The sequence below is a fragment of the Accipiter gentilis genome, chromosome 17 (assembly GCF_929443795.1).
Source record: "Accipiter gentilis chromosome 17, bAccGen1.1, whole genome shotgun sequence".
NCBI classification, from domain to species: domain Eukaryota; kingdom Metazoa; phylum Chordata; class Aves; order Accipitriformes; family Accipitridae; genus Astur; species Astur gentilis.
Window position 1 is genome coordinate 4,518,897 of NC_064896.1, and position 19,524 is coordinate 4,538,420.

At 48.5% G+C, this 19,524-nt stretch overlaps 1 protein-coding gene across 2 annotated transcripts in view; it reads left to right on the top strand.

The window, feature by feature from the left end:
* The first annotated feature begins 1,011 nt into the window (after positions 1 to 1,011).
* ARID1A (AT-rich interaction domain 1A) overlaps positions 1,012 to 19,524 on the top strand; it is a 61,394-nt gene continuing 42,881 nt past the window's right edge. For both annotated transcript variants that reach the window (XM_049819926.1, XM_049819927.1), the window contains exon 1: positions 1,012 to 2,206. In XM_049819926.1, the coding sequence (XP_049675883.1) occupies positions 1,037 to 2,206 (1,170 nt within the window). In that variant the 5' untranslated portion in view covers positions 1,012 to 1,036. The remainder of the gene's footprint in view (positions 2,207 to 19,524) is intronic.

Below are 19,524 nucleotides of genomic sequence, written 5' to 3' on the forward strand. Positions count from 1 at the left end.
ACCGCTAACAGTTTGCAAAGGCTAATTCTAAATGGAATTTCTAGGGACAAAGAAGAGGCGCTTCGTTAACCCACGGGCCGTCTCCCCGCCGAAACCCCAGAGCCGGCGGCCGGCAAGGCGGCCCTGCGCCCTCGCCGCTCTCCCGGGGGGACGCCGGCCGGAGGACGTCGCCTCGCTGCCCTGGGAAGCGCCCCGGCGAGGTAAGAGAGGCCGCCCCCCTCACCCCGAGCGGCGCCGGGCCGCTGCCCCCCGCCCCGCCCGCGCTGCCCGCTCCCGCGCGGTTCGCTCGGGTTCCCAGCCCCGGGCCGCTGCCGCTGCCGCTGCCCCCGCCCGGCCCGGCGCGGCGCGGGGCTCGGCGGCCGGGCTGGGCTCGGCTCCGCGGATCCGCTGCGGGTTTTGCGTGCGGCAGCCTCCGCCGCGCCGAGCCGCCAGCGGCCGGGGCCGGCCCGCTCCTCCTTTGTGACGGGGGGGAGGCTCCCGTCCGGGCCGCGCTCCGCTCCGCTCCGGGTTTGGCAGGCGGCCGCGGCGCTGGGTAAAATGGCAGTGCTGAGCCTCGTGTCGGAGTGAGCCCCACTCGGCGGACCAGAGTCGGGAGCTGCCGCGCGGCTCGCCCAGCCCGGCCCCGCCGCCGCTCGGCCCGGCTCCGGGGACGGCGCCCGCCCGCCCGCCGTGTCCCCCCCCTCCCTCCCTCCCGCCTCTCCCGCACCGGGAGCCCCGTCCCGGGGCCCCCCCCCCCCCCCCCCTCCTCCTCCTTCCCCCCCACTCCCTCCTCCTCCCCTTTCTCCGCCGGCTGCAACCGAGGAGGTACAGCGGGGCCAGGCCCCGGGAAGCCCAGCCCAGCGGAGCCCTCCCCGCCTCGCCAACCAGGCCGGGGGGGAATGAGCCCCCGCTGCCCTGAAGAGCCCGCCGCCGCCTGAGCGGGGAGCAGCAGAGCAGCGAGGCCTCACGCCGGCCGGCCAGGCAGGGAGCAGCTCGGGGGGGGGGGGGGACCGGTCCGGGGGGGGGGGTGGCTGGGTGGGGAGGGGGGGGGGGGATCATGGCCGCTCAGGTCGCCCCCGCCGCCGCCAGCAGCCTGGGCGCCCCGGCTCCATCCGAGCTGAAGAAAGCGGAGGCGCAGCAGCGGGATTGTCCCCCGGAGGAGGCGGGGGGTGAGGCGGCGGCGGAGCGCGGCGGCGGCGGCGGCGAGAAGCAGGCGGAGAGCGAGGGCCCCACGGGGAAGGAGCTGCAGGACGGGGCCGAGAGCAACGGAGGGGGCGCAGGGGCCGAGTCCGACCTGAAGAGCTCGAACGGGAACCCGGGCCCCAGGCCCGCCGCTGCCGCCGCCACCCTGAACAATAACCTCCCGGAGCCGCCCGGTGGCGGCGGCAGCAGCGACGGGGTGGGGGCGCCGCAGCAGCAGCAGCCGCCGCAGCAGCCTCCCCCTTCCCACCCGGCCGCCTTGCCCCCGCCAGCCTACGGCTTCGGGCAGCCCTACGGCCGGGGCGCCCAGGCTGCTGCCGCCGCCGCCGCCGCCGCTGCGGCCGCCGCCGCTGCCTTCCACCAACATGGCGGACAACAAAGCCCTGGCATGGCAGCGCTGCAGAGCGGGGGCCTGGAGCAGTCCTACCCGGGGCCGGCGGGAGCCCCCGCGGGGCCGCCCCCTCCCCAGAACTCGCACGGCGGCGCCGAGCACGGCTTCCCCAACCACCAGTACAACTCCTACTATGCGGCCGGGGCCGGGCGCAGCGCCGGCTCCTACCCGCCTCCCCCCCAGGCCTACGCCCTGAGCTCCCCCCGGGGCAGCGCGCAGAGCTCCGCTCCGGCGGCCGCCGGCGCCAAGTCCCCCGCCGCCGCCGCCGCCGCCGCCGCCTTCCAGCAGCAGCGCTTCGGGGTCATGGGGCCCTCGGCCGCCGGCGGCGCAGGAGGAGGGGGCGCCACCCCGCAGCCCACGGCCACCCCCACCCTCAACCAGCTCCTCACCTCCCCCAGCTCCGCCCGCGGCTACCAGGGGTACCCCGGGGGCGACTATAGCGGCGGGCCGCAGGACGGGGGAGCCGCCGCCAAGGGCCCGGCCGCAGCGGAGATGGTCTCGCAGTACGGCGGGGGCAACAGCCAGGGCTGGGCCGCGGCGTCCGGCGGGGCCCCGCCGAGGAGCCACCACGCGCCCATGAGCCCCGGGAGCAGCGGCGGCGGCGGCGGAGGACAGACCCTCGGCAGGAGCCAGCAGGTAACGGCGGGGCCGCGTGGGGCGGGCGGGCGGCGCGCCGGGGTGGGGGGGACGGACGGACGGGACGGGACCGGACCGGGACGGGACCGGGACCGGGCCGGGCCGGGGGCGGCGGCGAGGGGCGAGGGGCCCGGGGCGGGGGGACGGCGCCGCTCCCGCGGGTTCCCCCCGCCGGGCCGGCGCTGCCGGGGAGCTGCCATTGTCTGTGCCTGCTCGCTCGCTCTAAAATGGCTGCCTCGCCGCCTTCCCTTCCTCCCTCCCCAGCCTTTTGTGCGAGGCTCCCGGCGAGCGGCCGCCGTCCTCCCCGCCGCTCCGGCCCGCTCCGGGGGCTCCGGCGGGGGAAGCGGGTCGGCCGCCCCCGGCGGAGGGCGGCGAGGGGCAGGGGAGGCCGGGCGCGGGGGGCCCAGGGCTTGCGGGCGGGCCCGCCCGGGCCAACGCGTGGCCCCGGCGGCGGCGGCGCCATCCGCGCTGCCGCCCCGGCCCCGCTGCCCGGCTCCCCTCGGCGGCCGCGCCGGCCCCCGCCCCGGGGGGGGGGTGGCCCGCACCCCTCGGCGGGGACCGGCGAGGTCCGCCCGGGCGGCCGCGGATCGGCCGGGCCGGACGGGGCCATCTTCCCCGTGGGGCGGCCCGTCGGGCCGTCGGCCGGGGCCTGTGGCTGGGAGCGCTGGTAAACAGCTCGGCGATGGGAGCAGTAAGTGCAAGATCGCTTTGGTTTGGGATTTGAATTATGGAGGTAAAATCCTTCTGTCAAAGCCAGGAGACAGTTGGTCTTAGGTTGACATCCTATCTGTGATCTGATTGGCTCCCCATCTCCTGCTCTTGGCCATTTATAATTGCCTCTGATGTAATGGTACAACAATCCTGATGAGCTCATAAACTTTTACACTCGGCTTTTCTGCCAGCCCCGGACCCACGGCAGCCCTGCCGCTTCGCTCGCTGCCTCCTCGTCCCCCCTCGGCGGAACCGGCCGTGACCTTGAGGCGGTTGGGTGGCAGCCCCGCATCGGCGGGAGCGGAGCCCCAGACAGCCTGCCCTTGTTGCATTGTGCCTGAAACAAAAGAGGAGGCGATGGCATTTTGTTTGTACCTTGGGTTTATTTTGCTTGTGATGTTTTATGCAGCCTGGAATAGAGTCTGTGTTGTCGGAACAGTGGCAGGGCTGCTCTGCACAATGGGCTTGCTGTTTATTTTGGTTATGTGACTTTCCCTTTGGTATAAATGATTTCTTTGATGGCTCTGAGGATGCGTTTGTTCCTGGCTAATTTTGGCCCTTTTCAAAACTGGGGCTGTTTGGATTCTTTATTGGATGGGGAATGTGGGGGTTTCTGGCGTATGTTACAGCCTTAAGAAGAAAAAAAAACAACAACCACCAACAAACAGCAAAACAATCAAAACCAAACTTGGGGCTGAAGCACCGAAAATGGTGACTTATCAATTTATGTTCAGTAGAGCTTTAATATAGGATGGGCCTGAGCCTCTAGCTGCGTGTCTCGGGGCACATTCTGACTTTTATTTTCAGTAAGCACTGATGTGTCTCCTCCTCCCCCCACCCCCCACCCCCCCCCCCCCAAATAAAGGGACTTATTACAGACATTCAGATGCTGATTGTGGTCAGCTTCAACAGTCTCACAACTCTTGGCTTTTCGGAGGAGCAAAAATAGGAAAAACGAGCCTGAGAATTATGTTTATCGTTGTATGTGTAGAATTACCTGTTTGCTGGAAATATGGATGCCCAGAAAACATGCAGGGGAGAAAGCAGTACAGCGTATGCATCAGACATTTTAGATACCAGGAAAAGAGATGCTGGTATCTAATATCGGGAAACCTTGATGAAAACCAGCTTACATTCTGTGTTTAGACACTCATCTCCAGGGCCTGTTGTGGCCTCGTGCAGAACTGACAAGACTTCCCTTTTCATTCTGCGTACTTTGCTCTAACTTCAGGCCCTGGGTCGGAGACATTTGATACCGTGTAGTGCGACATACAGCCTCCAGAGTTTCCCTTCTTGCTCAGTACTTCTCTTGTGTCGCTCTGAAAACTGCTTAATTTTTGTTCCTTGATTACCGAAGGCAATGTCTCCTTCAGTGTCTTGAATTACTTAATTGTCTTTTCTGTCAGATTGAAGTAGTGCTGCTCTCTGAGAGAGTGGATCTTATCTCTGCTGTGGTCATCAAACTGTCCTATGGTGACTGGTAGCGAGTATTCGATTATCCTCAGTGAAGATTTTGGCTCCCCAGGAATATGTTCATGTGTAGCTGCAATACGTTCGGACAAATGTCACGGACGTGAGTGTGTTTACTTGAAGGTACTTTTTGTATCCTGGCAAATTTCAATTTAGATAAAATGTGTGCTAAATATGGTGTCAGATTGAACTTTTCAAGCAGGTATTTTTCTGCAGCACATACCTGACAAAAGCGTACCTCTGTCAGTATTCTGATATGAATTTGTAAAAGCGGCTTATTTCATCTTGGAAAATGAGTTTAACTTGATTTCACGAGCTGCTGAGATAGAGTGTATTAATAATACCTGAGTAACTAGTTCTATCCGCTGGCATTATTAATGAATAGTTGTTCTGAAAATTAGTTGAACTTTAGGTAGTACAAATAGGATAAATAAAAAGTAAACCAACAGCCCCCCCCCCCCATCCTGATAGTCAATTGAATCCCCCCAAATCCTTTTTGTGCCAAGGATTACTGAACTCAAACTGACAATTCCACTTTTTTTTTTTTTTTCTTATAATGCTGGAAAAAGAAAAGAACAGACATATCTAGTATGAGGAAAAAAGCTTCCACATGTCATCGGTGCTGCCCACAAGAAATGGTTGATTAATAATAATCCTCCAGCCCTAAATTGCAGCCTCCTTTCACTGTGTATTCTATTAAATTTCCTAGAATGGGAGAATTTAAAACTTTGTGTCTTTTCTGTGTCTTGTACAGTGATGAGCAGAGTGGGTAGTTGCCACCTAACTTCTGAGAAACTCTGGGAGAGCGAGAGGAGAATTTAATTCATCTGACCAAACACTAGAAAGGGAAGCATCTCTTGGTGCAGGCTCGGAGAAGATGATGTGGGAAGAGTGTGGGGTGCTTCTGCTCAGGAATCCTTGGGATAGTAAACCTGATGTTTTGGGGATGGGAAACAGGACAATGTAGAAAAGAGAAATACCTTTAATTCTTGAAACTTTTTAGGATTTATAGATGGTGCCATAGGGATAGTTTCATCGCTCATCAAGAAAGGCAAAGTAATTTCTGGCGTGAAAGTTGTTTGGGTGGAATATTTCCTGTAATAAAATGAAAGTATAGTCACTTGCACAGAGGTAGACTCTGGTCTGTAGCCCTCACAGACACCTTTGCTCGCTGGCTGGTCCCAGGAAGATGGTGCTGAGCAGGAGCCCCTGTGAAGGCAGGCGTGCTCCGCGTTTGTCAGGACTGCGATAGAAGACTTTGCGGGTTTTTTTCCTGATGATCTCTATAGCTGGGAAATGTGGAGTAGAATCAAGAGATCAGAATGGCTGTTTTACAGTGTGTGGGATGAGAAATCTGTGGTTTTCTGTGGGAATGACTTGTAAGAAACCAGGCCAGGGATCTTAGTTTCCATTCTTTCCAGCTCTACCATGTATTTGTTTCCACCCCCCTTCCCCTCAGAGTGTGTAGCAGTTCTTAATAACATGCTGGCTTTCCCAGTGTCTTGGGACTTAAAGGAAACTGCTTAAGAGAAAGGACTTCCCTCCTTTTAATAGATGGGCATTTCTTGTGGTACATGCTTTCGCTACAACAAACGACGTCTCCTGTAACGGGAGATGTCTTTGGATCGCATTAAACATTGACATCTTGGATAACCTCCCCATAGGTGCACTGACATCTCTAGGCCTTTATTGTAAGTTCAGTGAAGGCAGTTTAAAAATCGTATGTTAATAAAAAAATGCTTTTGGGCCTGTTGCCATACAATAGCTATTTTTTGTTGACTTAGATCTCAACTTTAGTAGCAAGTGAGGCATGAAAAATGTTGTTGGAAATATGTTTTTTAAACTAAATTGGCACCAAATGGCTCTGTGCTGCCAATGAGCTGCGATATCTTGGAATCGGAAATTGAGACCTGGCTCCTGTTGGCTTGTGTCGCAGGGTTTTTCCTTGCTTAGCATTGTAATGTTAGGAGCCCTTGAATTGCTTGCAAGGTGTAGCACGCACTAGATCTTTCCAACAAAAAGGAGAGTGGTACATCTTCTTTTTCTGGGGTAGGGTTCGCCTCCGAATGAGCGATTTTAGGCCTTGTCTGTTTTAGAAAAAGTAGGAAAATTGTGCTAGTTTAATTCTGTTGTTAAGATCTGGTTATTTCTGGTGTGGACACTGAAGGTTTTGCCGGCTTACCTTTTAGAATAGTCTGCACTAGTCTGAAGTAAACTAGGGGTTGCCTCATTCTCTTAAAATCTCTTTGTTTTCTGAAATGCCATTTCCTTCATGTTTGGTTTTGAGGTGACCAATGTTTCTAGGCAGGATATGTGTAGGGTACAGGACAGTAAACCTCAGTTCTGACTCTCAGTTGGAGCTTTTTTTCCCTGCCCTTATCACCACCAGTTTACTGGGAAACCCAGGACAAACCACATGATTGTTCTGTAGTATTTTTTTTTTCTTGGTGAAATGGGGTTAGCAAGGCTTGCCTACCTGTCTTTTACGAAGTATAAATGAAAAGCTCTGTCAATCCTTATTTATTATCTGGGCTAGGGGAGGGTTTCTCCATATGGTGTCTCTTGTAATCATGTTTGTTGGTTGCAAGACAGAAACGTGATTTCTGGAAGGTTGTATGTTTGACTTTTGGGCCTTTTTTTTTTTTTTTTTTTAGCTAGAATACTTGGTTTGCTAAAACTGTCCAGTTTAATTACTTTTACCTGCTACAACTTATGTTTCCTGAAGCGACTGCTCAACGAACAGGCAGAACCTCTTCCCTGTTCTTAAATAATACTAGAAACTGGGGCTGGGGAAACATGAGAGTCCAATGTTTTGTCATATACCTGTGTCTTACTGTTCTTGTAAGCTTGGTATGTTCATAATACTTTGGGGTTTTTCTGTAGTCTTATTTGAGAACGCTGGTCAATGAATACTATGTTACAGAAGTATTACTTGAGACCCTATTAAGGGTCTTGGGTGAAGACTCTTTTAAAAAACCCAACAGTTTTCCTTCAGAGAGAAACCAATGTCTAAAATTAGGCTAAATAGTGCAGCTGTTTATCTATTACCTCATATGCGACTTTTCCACCATTTTTCTTCCTACTCTTTTCAAAGGAACACCACCAACTTGGAAATCCAGTTTTTACCCTATGAATCTGAATCTGTGATCTCAGTAATTAAAATATTAGAGGAGAAAGATGCCCTTTCCCGTTTTTACTCTGTGTATTTGAAATTCTTTGTCTAGTCAGTTTGATTTCTTTTTTGAATTGCAACTCCTGTGTGATGGATTGCTCTGGGGAAAAGCTCATCAGCATGCCGTTGCCCAATTCCTGCCAAGAATGTTTGAAACTCTCAAGTAGCAGCAGTAGCAAAGCAGAAACCGAAGGCAGGCAAGCGTAATTGCGGGGGGTGGGGTGGGAGGGGGAAATGAAAAAGATAAGCTTGTCAGTATTTAGCATTGCTGTTACAGATGCTTGCTTTTTCTTCTGGAAGGGTCCTTAAACCATCAGTAAGGATGCCAAATAATACCTCCCCTTTTGTTCTGGTGGAAAAAAATAAACGAAACATTTTTTCCTGGGAAAAAAATGTTTTTGAGAAGTCCTGCAAAAGTTTTCTGTCATGTGCTGATTTCAAGAAGTTCAACCTTTAATTTATCTGGAGGTTATGCATGTGCAGTGGTAAAACTATACTGGAAGTCTGTTCGCCAAAGCCATAAATCTCCAGTTAGAAGTGAATGACAGGTGGGATTGGAGGAAAAAAGCAGTTTTCTTTGGCACGCTGGACCAAAACTGACATGCATTCTGTCTGGGTCCCTGCTGTCTGCCTGTTCCTGGATGACATGAGAGGAGTTGATGCCTTTTTGTTTTTTGTTTTAGTGGCTGGAAAAGCAGAGAAGTTGGTCACCTGAAGAGAGACCGCGTGTACTTTCTGTGGGCTCAGGAAGACCATGCTGTGTTTATAAATTGATTCTAGTAAAATTCCAATCATAAATTCAACGTCATCTCTGCTGTACTGAGTGTATGCTCGTCATTCTTAAGGCTGAAATTCTGTAGAAACTAGGTTTCAGGCAGTCTTTTGTTTCACCCTGGTATGTAGAGGAGGAACGCAAGGTCTTAAGTTCTTACAATGACTTTTTCAGAGGAAGCAGCTGAGATGCTGATGTGGGAACTTGCCAAGGTGAGGCACTAGGGCTGGGACAGGGCGGAGAGTGGAATATAGGTCTTCTGAGTCTTATCCTGTGCTGTTAAGTGTGAGACTATCTTTCCTCCCTAGTATATAGTTTTAGCTGAATATATTGTTAAGACCCTTTTAATGGAGTTCTGCACTTAAGGAAGCAGCACCCAAGCCTGCCCTCAGAGGCTCGTAGAATGAAAGAAGCAGGGCTGGAACAGGAGGAGCTGCTTCTCTCAGGACTGAGCTCATGTACATATTTTACCAGTTCCTGTAGCGTCTTAATCAGATGATATTATGTATTAACATATGGATGAGGGAGGGGTTCCCATTTCTTACTCTTCTTCTGTGCACCTGCACTCCCAGTGTTATAACTCAGCAGTTCAGTCATGCAACTTGAGCATTTTTGATTTTTTTTTTGGACTACATCAAGAAGAGCATTTCCAGGTTTGCCACGGTGTTCTTTCTGGAGTATTTCTGAGTTTTAAGTGACAGCTCAGTAAGTATTTACACAATGTGGGCATGAGCTTTCTGTAGTGAAATGTAAAGGATGCTACATAATGATAGGTAAACTTAATAAGAGCTACTTCATAATTTCTCAGCAAATAATTTTTTTGCTTTATGTGTTCAGAGTAAAATGATAACTGTAGCAGAATCTAATTTCTAATCATGTTCATGTTTATTTGGGGGAGAGAAAAAAGGACAGAAGTGGGTAGGAGCAAATAAAGAAGGGGATCGGTTCATTCTGTAAATACTCATGGTAAAGAAATTTCTTTATGGGAGGGTGAGAGAGTGAAGATAGAGAGTGTGTTAATTCCTATGAAATTCCCATGAAAAATCAGTTTGTGTAAATAACTCTGAAAAAGCTACTGCTCCATTACAGTTATTGGCATTTCATGCGATAACCAGCATGTCATTATTTCCTTAAGTTAGCTATAGTAATTGAAACCCGTTCAAAGACAAATTAAATTGCTGCTAACTTTTTCTTTTATTTTTTTCCTCCTTTTTCTTTTGTTTTAAACTTAAGTATCTTCCTTTTGCTCCTGGATAATTAATATTATGCCCGAACTGGCCCAAGAAGCTGCAAGTTAGGCATGGAGAGTAGTTTCTAGAGAAGCTGTGGGGGACCCTGACACATCCGGTATCCCCTCTGTGTGGAGCAGACCTGTGCTGCTTGTTCCTGCTGTGGGCTTGCCCTGTGTTTTGTGGGTGCCCTTGACTGTGTGGCGAACCAGAGGGGACTGAAGAATGCATCTGCCTTTTTGGTGGGATGTGATGGTGACATCCTGTATGTGGCCAGGAGGAGAGCGCGTTTTGATGGTCACTGATGTCTGACTGTGGCCTAAGGTAGCTGTGACTTTCCATCCTGAGAGATTCTGCAACTCTTCTCAAAGAGAAATTCTTGAATTTCGGAGGACTCTGGAATTTCCCCCTGGGGACAATTACTGGGTTAAACAAGTACTTTCCCCCCCCTTCCACTCACTTGTGAAATTTCATTCAGGTTTGACTAAGAGAAACCCTGAAAATTACCATTTCCCTTCTGATGTCAGCACCGTTCTGGCACCCTGCCTGTGAATAACTGAACAGGAATGTTTTAAAACCTGCGCTCAGGCCACAGTTACAGCTGCAGCTACACCTCCAGATGCTGTGGTGGGAGACCTGCTCTGCCCCGGCCAGGGCTGAAATTTAGGATATGCTCAGACCAGTGCATACTACAGCCAACTCAAATTGTCGACAGTGAGTTTGTACTTTCTTAACACTATTAGTGTCCAGATCAGTAGTTTCAGCAGTGTGAATATGGTCTGAGAAGCGTGAGGCACAGGAGAGGGAGGGGTACCTGCTCTGAAAATAGCCATTCTGTTCTGGGTTTGTGGCACTGATTTTGGTCTTTTCTGGTGAGGAGAATGTGCATTGTAGTCTGTGCTGCCTGTAAAATCTTGCTGTTGGTTCGTTGCCTGCATTGTCTTTGTAGGTGACTATTTTTCTTGTTGAACAGAGGTCTGGATCTGAATTTGAAAGGTCATGGAGCCTGCTGTCCTGCTTCAGGGCAGGATCAGCTACACCTGAGAACAGGGGAGGCAGCGATGAATGCGATGGAGCTGCCTCAGTCTGTTTCAGTGCTTTGCTACCCTTAGCATTGGACATTAGGAAAAATATTCCAACTCAGATCATCTTTATTGAGTATCTCTTGTCCTAGTCCCTCTAGGTATGGAGAACAGGCAAAAGTGTATGGTAACCAGTTTTTAAATGGATGGCTTTCTGCCTGTCCCCTGTTTCCTGGAGATAAACTTGCTAGTTAAATTGCAAAATGTCTCCCTTTACTTCCAGATTACTGTGCTCGCTGGGGATTGCGTTGAAGGGATTGGACTGTCCTGCTTTGTCACCTGAAATTCTTCCAGGATCCTGGAGATGACCGGGCTCACTCTGTACTTCTCTGTATGGGATTCTTCCTGTAGGCTTGTTTAGAGTTTTGTACTTCATAACAGTCTGATGATGGATTTAAAGTCCAAATGACTAGGACTATGCACCCTGTACAAGCTTAGGAGGAGAATCTGGTATTCATTAACTGTATGTAAATAATTAAACCAATGCCAGACTAGAGGTGGTCTTCCCTCAGACATATTCCTTGTGAAATGGTTTGAAGAAAACTTCTTACCTTTGTGCAGAAGATACATTGAAATGGTAGAAGTGCTGGAATTAGTTAAAACTTGATAAATTTGTTTTTTTCTTTAAGTATCTCTGACTTTGGAGCTGGCATGGCTAATCAAGGAAAAGGCTTCCCATTCAAGGCCAGTTTGCCGAGCATGATCACGTGTTCTCAGAAACTGCCTTTTTGTTGTGCTGTGGCTGCACGTGTTGTGTCAGTAGTCTTAAGGAGTACTGGAGTCCTGCCCTTCAGGCTGGGGTAGCTGTGTGGGTGGGGGGTTTATTTTTTTAATAAAAAAACCCCCCAAACTCATTTGCTTACTGTTGTGTGTGGGGCTTGTGGTAATTGTAGTGCTTTGGATCCCCTGGAAAAGATTCAGGGCAGCTGCTGCATGTAAGAGGTTTAAAATTATTATTTTTTTTTTTTAATTGTGTGTGGATAATTGAACAGTGTTGTGATAGGAAGCATTTAAGTATCAGAGTATCTCCTAGTCTTTCAGTTTATCGTGATAGACCAGCGAGGCTAGCATGAGCAGTTCTCCACGTCTTAGAAGGCTTTCCTTGCCTCTGCACCCTGCAGCTGGGTGCATGGGAAATCTTCAGAGTAGGTGCTCAAAGCTGTATCTCTCAAAATCAAGGTTAATGCTATAACTACTAGATTATACTTTCTCTCTGGACATGGGGTTGCACCTGGAACAGTTTTCTTTGGTTTTACGAAAAGTTACCTGTCTGGAAATGTCATTTCTAGCTGCCTGTGGGCAGAAAGTGGCTCCGCTGGAATAGGGCATGTTTGTGTGGAAGGGACTTTCAGGTGATGAGTGTGCTAATCCAGGATGAGGGTTCATAACAGAAATGGCATACAAAAGCACTCTTATTCAGCTCCTGCTCAGGAGGAGAAGCAAAATGCCTGGCTATCTACTGTCTACTCTTGGATGCGCAGAAGAAACTGACGGACCTATCCCAAATTGTCCTGCCTGCCTGTAGTTTAAAGATACTTCTAAAGTGCCTTCTTTGGCCTTCCTGTTTGGTTCACAAGGCATGACAGTGTTGCAAAAGCTTGTTTCCAGGTTAATTGTGATTGATTACCCTGCAATCTAGGACAAGATTTCCTTTGAAAAGCTATATGCTGATTTAGTGTCAGGAATTAAAATCAGATGAAGTGATTAGTGTTCTATGAAATATCCCAGAGCAAGTGAATGCTCATCGGCTTTCAACTGTGTTTTGGCCTTTAACCCTTGCCTCCCTTTTTCTCCGGAGCAAGGTGCTAACTAAATCTGTTGTCCGCATGCTCAGGCGAATAACTCCTTAGGCATATTGTATCAGGAGATCGTGGTATAATTTGCTGCTGAACTTCAGAGTGCAGATTTACTGTCCTTAATGATGAATGCAGTGTGCTGAAAGTGCACTGTGTCAAGGCAACAGTGATACTTGTACTGAATGGTGAACATGTATTAAGGTTAGCTTTAAATCTGATCACTCTGTAAATGGCAATAAACTGTTCAGAGTTGTCACTGCTGTCAAGGTACAGTCATGTCTCATCTTCCTTTTCTCATATGAGTTGTCTTACAGTTTCTTGTTATACCTGTTCCTGAAACCAGTGAAGACTTTGCAGCGTTGGCTGTTCCTCCTCCCCCCATGGCATTGGCACAGTTACGAATTTTTGTATCTTCTCACCAGCTGCCAGCACACACTCCTTTTAACTTGCTAAGCAACTCCCCACGTTGTTCATTTTGCTTTAAAAGAAAGCTGGATTTTTCTGGATGCAGATGAAATAAAAGCCCAATGACGTAAGCAAGCATGGGGCAGTGGATCCAGGCTTCAAAAGTCATTATAACCAAGGGCTGGTAGGCTTTTTTTTTAAAAAAAAAAAAAAAAAAAATTACTATTATTTTTAAATGACAATGACCTTGTGTCACTGCGGGGCTGGGATTTGTGCTGGGCTTGCCAAGTGTAATGAACCTGAGTCACGACAGTGTTGGTTTGATGAAGGCTCTAGTACTGTGTCTTCTCTGCTGTCTGGGAGCTGGCTTGGCTGCAGCTCTGAGTTTCTTGCCTACGTAGTCTTTTCATCTCCCCCAACCTCCTCTCTTACCAACGCAGGCATGACAGCAGCTCTGCTTTCTGGATGCAAATAGATCGTTTGGGTATAAATACTGGAGATTGGTTGTTGCTTGCTATAAAGTTACCGAATGCATCCTTGGTAAATGCAGATGGTAGCTTGTCATTGCTGCAATTTTAAATATTTTTGGTTCCATGGAACTGAAGTGGAGTCTTGAAGGCTGAATTTTAAGGCTAAAATAAGAGAAGGCTCAATAAAATCCACAAAAATAACACCCAAATTTGTCAGCTGCTGTAATGAAAAGGGAAATAACTTTTCTTCTTCCTATTAGCAAAACAAAGCTTTGTTACCTTGTTTCGTGTTGGATCCCTCCTATAAAATACTGCTGCCAGAGTCAGGAGGGATGGACAGCGTTTAAGGTGTACTAAGTTGCTTCCTGATGAGGTGACACTAGGGCTAACCCTGGTGCAATACAAAATGTGCTGTGAATGTCAGCTGCTACCCTTTAACTGAGTTATGTTTGAGATACTCTTGAAGTAATTAGCAGATCATTACCCCACCTCTGCTGGCTGGGATAAGGGTGTGCCTTTGGGCAATTACAGCTGGCTGATCCGCATTACCCCATCACGAAGCAGAGGTGATGTCCACCACTGAACTGTGAGTTTGAATTCAAGGTCTAGGAGGCAAGGGTGATGAAGCAGAGAGTTTTGTGCTAAGTTAAACTGAGATTGCCTGTCTTTTCCACGGATTCATTCCAAGACTCAAGATGTCTTGGATTATTTTGATCTTCCTTTATGTTGCATTATACACGCTTTTAAATAAATTCAATTATTCTGCAGAAGCAAGGGAGAGCCTGTGTAATTCTGAAACATGGCTTGTAGAAACTACAGGCCCTGACATGCAGCTCTTATTAAAGCAGGCAGCTGCTCTGGACAAGATGGAGCTCTGCATGCTGAGATGAGGTAGCGTCCGACAGCTGTACCTCTTTCTTACAATAAGCGTGTCTGCGTCCTCCTCCATCTTAGTGTTGTGTACAGTAGGAGAACTGGGACTGCTGGAGACCTGTCATGTTTTAGAGCCCTGACCTGATCTGGAGATGTGTCTTGGGTGTGCCCTTACCGACCTGGCATGGTTAAGAGGTCATGGGAATTTGCCTGTCCAGTTGAGTCTGTTCAGCCACCATTTATTCTGGCATAAAATGAGACAAATTTGCAAAGTGATGAGATATTCAAATACAGATTGAGCTTTCAGACAGACAAGTGGGTAGAAACCTGCAGTGCTGCATTTTATGGGTGAAGAGTTAGCAAGAAATTGTTTTTAGAAAGCTAGGAGGCTGTGCTGGAGGTGCCTTATCAACTCTTGAGTGTGTACCGGGACCCATTGGATTTCTGTGCAGAAAGGGCTTTTAAAGAATTGATAAAACTAACTTTGTTCTGGAAAGTAAACTCTAGTGAGCCTCTTGCTCACTAGAAGGAGGTGGGTCTTCCTTCAGACCTAAAGTTTTGGAAAACATCCACCGTGTTCAGTAGCAAAAGACATCCATCCAAGAGATCAGTATTGCTTTTTTTAAAGGAAGCGGGGGTTATGAAGAGTTAACTGGAAGACTGAAGTTTGCCACAGGTTGCAGTTGTCTGAATGTATTTACAGGGCTTCTGCAGCCCTTTCAGGTTTTCAATGGTGCTTAGTGGAAATATTTTGCATCTTGCTAGTGATCTGGAACAGCTGATTGAAATGAGATCACTTAAGTGGTGGTGACACTTAGTATAATTTTGCTCTTCCATCCTAGCCCTTCCTTCTCTTGCTTTTTTTATGGCTTGCTCTTGGCCCGGTCCCATTTCTGTGGTACACCATCAGCTTGCTTGCTCCTTCTAGTGTGTAAGTAGGCCTGGAACGAAAATGCTGTAATAAGACATTTAACTGTCTTTTTGTTGACTTGCCTCCAGTTCATTAAAGCAGATGTAGGAGGTTGGCTAAACTTAAGCCTGATTTAATATTCAGGAAGGAAGTTTCTTTCCATCTTAAAAGGAACACCACCTCTTTACAACTATCATATGTTCCTTGAGATCATCTCCCATGGAGCTGAGATGCAGTTTTCTTTACATCTTGGTGTTGCTTAGATTTTGGGAGGAGTCAACAGTGGCACTTGGGAAATCTTGGGGTGAGTTGGTTGAATAGTGTGCTTCTAAAGTGAGTTGAAGTCTCAGAGTGAGGGGATAGCTATTTATTTAATATTCAGGTAGAAGAAAATTATATTTTCATCCTTAAGTGTAAGTTGAAATTATTGGAGGTGTTAGAGATCACACTGTCAGTCTAAATAGCAAACTGCATAATCTGACTCTGACTACCTGTGAAATGTCTGATAGTCTCCAGCTATTGCAAAAGAATCATAATACTTTGTTAATTTTGACTGCATTTAATTCAGTAAATAGTGTTTGTCAGAATCTCATGCCATGTTAAAATAAGCATGTAAATAGTTGTCAGCTTCTGCTTCCACATCAGGGTCTGTTTGATAAAAAAGGAACCAATTGCCCGGCCAAGTCATCCGGTCTGGGCTGGGTTGTCAGATAGGGACAAGGTGTGTTGTCCAGCCTGCTGCAGTGTGAGCCGTGCCACGGGCAGGCTCAGCCTAGGCTTGGGCTGTTCTCTTCCCTGCTGTTCAGAGCCCCTGCAAAGGCATCACATTATGGTATTTTGAAACAATGTGGATGTTTAGCCACATTGTTGGTGTCGTGTTGGCGAAAGAGAGGTGGAGAGGGAGGGAAATGAATCCTCTGGTTGTTGCCTAATTTTCAGGTGGTAGGGGATCCTTTGCGCTGTTTCTGCAAGGATGTGTACTGAGCTTGCAGACAGGAGAGGAGTCCATGGGGAACCTGCCATCAAGTTGCTTGTGTGTCTCAGGAGGACGAGGGTAGTGTGTGAGCCCGGCTGTGGGCAAGGTTCAGCCTGGTGCTAACTTTACATAAACACAAAGCAGAGTTTCCCCCCTCCCAGGTCAGTCCACCTCACTGTTCCCAGCATAAATCTTACTTTTGTACTACAGCTTTTCACAAGTCCAGAAAAATGTCCTGTTAATGTGAGCATGCATCTGCCTTTGAGTATATCCTGAAGATTGCAGTTGTGAGTCGTCTTTAGATATGATAGTGGTTGAAATATTATATCGAGGGTCCTGAGAGATACCTAAATATTGTGGTGTGATAAGCAGTGTGGCCATGTGTCAGAGAGAACAAATGACTGAAGAAAGGAACTGAAATCCAGAGCCTTGATAAGCTGGATTTGTTGAATTTGTTAAGGGGGGCTTAAAGTCAGGCTGGGAAGGAAAGATGAGATCAAGAAATGTACTTTGTTTAAAATGCAGGCAGGCTTGGAACCTTCCAGCCCTCCACCTTTTTAAAAAAAAAAATAGAAAAACCCTAGAACCCTGCTTGTACTTGGGCACGAACGCTTGCACCCCTGTCGGGTTATTTCCAGTGAGGGTTTGAAGTGAGGCTCTCATTTCACTTCCCCACTGGATCACCTTCTTCTGATTGACTTCTTTCAGGAATAAAATGTTCCATAATGATACATACTGTAAGCAAAACTCTGGTCAGTTTTAATCAATTTGAAGAGTATTAGTAAGAGTGGTGCTTAGGAAAGTCCTCCGAGATGTGTGGACTGGCCTCTTGCTGAGAAATGTTAATAGGGTAATTACTGAATTGTGTTTAGCCAGGGAGATATAGTTCACAGTATAGCTGCTCAGAGAAAACTTATTCATCTTTTTTCCACTGGTAAAACTTAGTATCCTGGATTTACAGAAAATCTCCCCGAAGGAACTGGTTTAATAAGTGTATGATCAAGGAAAGGAGCAACATGTAACAGGGCTGATTTTAAGTTTACAGGAGCTCCAAGTAGTGCGAAGCAGGTGACTGAAGTAATTTAGAAAATGTCCTGTTTTCCTTTTGTGTGTAGCATTGATATCATTAGCTTATTCTGAGGTCTGTGTGTTAGCAGAAGATTAGAGGAATAGAAAGTGTCTTCCGTCAAACTCTGACCTACTGGAAAAAGTCAGAAGAAAAACCAGGCTCTCTCTAGTTGCAGAACTGAAACTGTTGAGCAGAGGTCAGTTATTTGAACACTTTGGCAACCAGTAATTTAATCTGCATTGGCCATTGATAATGAGATGATAATACATCACCTCTCGGTTGTGTATTCAAGTCTAAGCTAGATTCTAGGATTTGTGGGGGTAAGAGAGGGGGGGAGTTTTATTTTTCCATAGTTTACATAAAAATAGACCAGTCCTGCACGTTTCCAAAACGTGAATGTTTGTAACCCTGAAACCAATCCTGTACTATATTCCAACAGTCAGGTTTTGGTACCCCAAGCTTATGGGTGTGAGGCAGAGCAACGCAGCCTGCTTCATTACTGGAGTGCTTGTTTTTCAAAGTGATGGGTACTGCCCTGGAGGGTAGGCAGGAGAGTAAGTGATGGGTGCTGAGCAGTACCAGTGCAGCCTTGGAGTGTTGGCCTGCTTATGCTGAGGGACTGAAGGAAGTTGGTGGATTTCTCAAGTTTAAAAAAGGGAGGGGAAAAGAAAAAAAGGAAGTGCACATTTCTGTGATGATGTTCTCAGTAACACAGGCTTGTCGTTTAAGCTGTCCTTGTGAGACACTTGATACACATCAGGGTAGTGTTTACTGCGGGGTTTTTTAGGTGTTTTGTCTTTTGGGGGCATCTTCATCTACTACAGGAGGATTTTTCTTTTTATCTTAATTTCCCCTCGGCCTCTTCCATCTCTCTTTAAAAGCAGACCACCATAGGAAGAGAGGCAATGAAGTATGACCCAGTGCACTGGCCCTTCAGAAGGCTATAAAAAGGCGGCGAGTTCAGGCTGGGATATTGACCTTAGCACAGCCAGTTGCACCTTAAATAGAGCAGATGAAAGTGTTCCTCACTGCAAGATGAACTGTGTTTGCTCACGAATGAGGATGGTTGTTAGTTTGTGCTCGTTTCTCAGCTTGAACTCTCTAGAGTGGTTATGGAGGAATTGGGAGTCACTTACGATGGAGTTTCAGGAGATACAGACAGGCATGAAAGTGTCTGAAGTGCAAACCTGAGGCATGAGAGTGACCAGCTGAAAGTAGGGTTTGCTGAAGCATCTTGTGTTGCCTGCTGGATGTCTTTGTGTTCCCCCCTCCCTGTTAGTTCTGTTTTCTCAGCGACGTCATGGCGTTGCCATGGTTGGATGAAGTCACGAGGGAGTACCTGTCTGCTTGCTTCAGTCTTCCAGTCTGCCTGGCTGGTGTTGGTGGGTCTGCGAGGCTTCGTGCCAGTTTGGAGCGATCCTTCCTGTGCGTTTCACGTTTGTTTGCGAGTACCTGCGCTTTATGTGCGGGCACCGTCACACCTAATGTAGCTTAACACTGGTGAGTATGCGGAAAATTGGGTTTTGACCAAGGCGCTGGTGCCTTGATGCTGCAGGCAGCATAACTCTTATAGTGCCCTTTGAACTTGAAAATATGGCAGAGGTTTAGTCTAGGAGGTGGGAGGTCAAAGCCCTCCTCCCTGGAAGCAGCGTGAATGTGGTGTGTTAATGGTGTGGGATGTTGGGACCTCCAAGACCCAACCCAGTCTTGGTTGTCTTGCAACAGCCTGAGCTCTTGGTAGCTCCAGAGGATGTGGAGTGTACTAGAAACGGCAAAGGTCAGTGCAGCCTCTCCACTTTGATTAGGGTTGCTTCTTTGAAACATTAATGCTCAGTTGATAAAGCCTCTTGGCAGCCTTGTGATCAAGACAAAATATTTTTCCTGGGTGATTCTTCATTTGCCATGGCGCTCATGTGCCTTCGCATGGTTGATGTTTCTCAGCGGGGTGGAATGGACTGGAAAATGGGCGAGGAAAGCTGCTGATTTTGAACCCAGGTCTTTTTCATGAGCCACTCTAGGTGTTACCAGCCTGTTAAGCTGATGCTGCTGTTGCTGATTTTCTGCTTCATACGGCTTGTTGATTTTGATAGAAATGGCACAGAAAGGTTGGGGGACCATGGGTGGTTTTATGCTCTTGCCTGGTTTCAGTGATTAAATCCAATATCAACATGATCCCAGCTGACTAATTCTTAGGGAAAATGCCTCCCCTTTCCCAGCATTGTCCATCACTAACGTAATTTTTATAGCCAACACGGCAATCTGCTTTGTAACTTCACTGGCTGCAGAGACTACTTGCCCTTGCCTTTGGCTAACGAGGAGTTGCAAGACACGAGGAAAGAGCATGCTCTTCTGCCAAGACCTAGTTTCTTCACTTCAGTAAGAT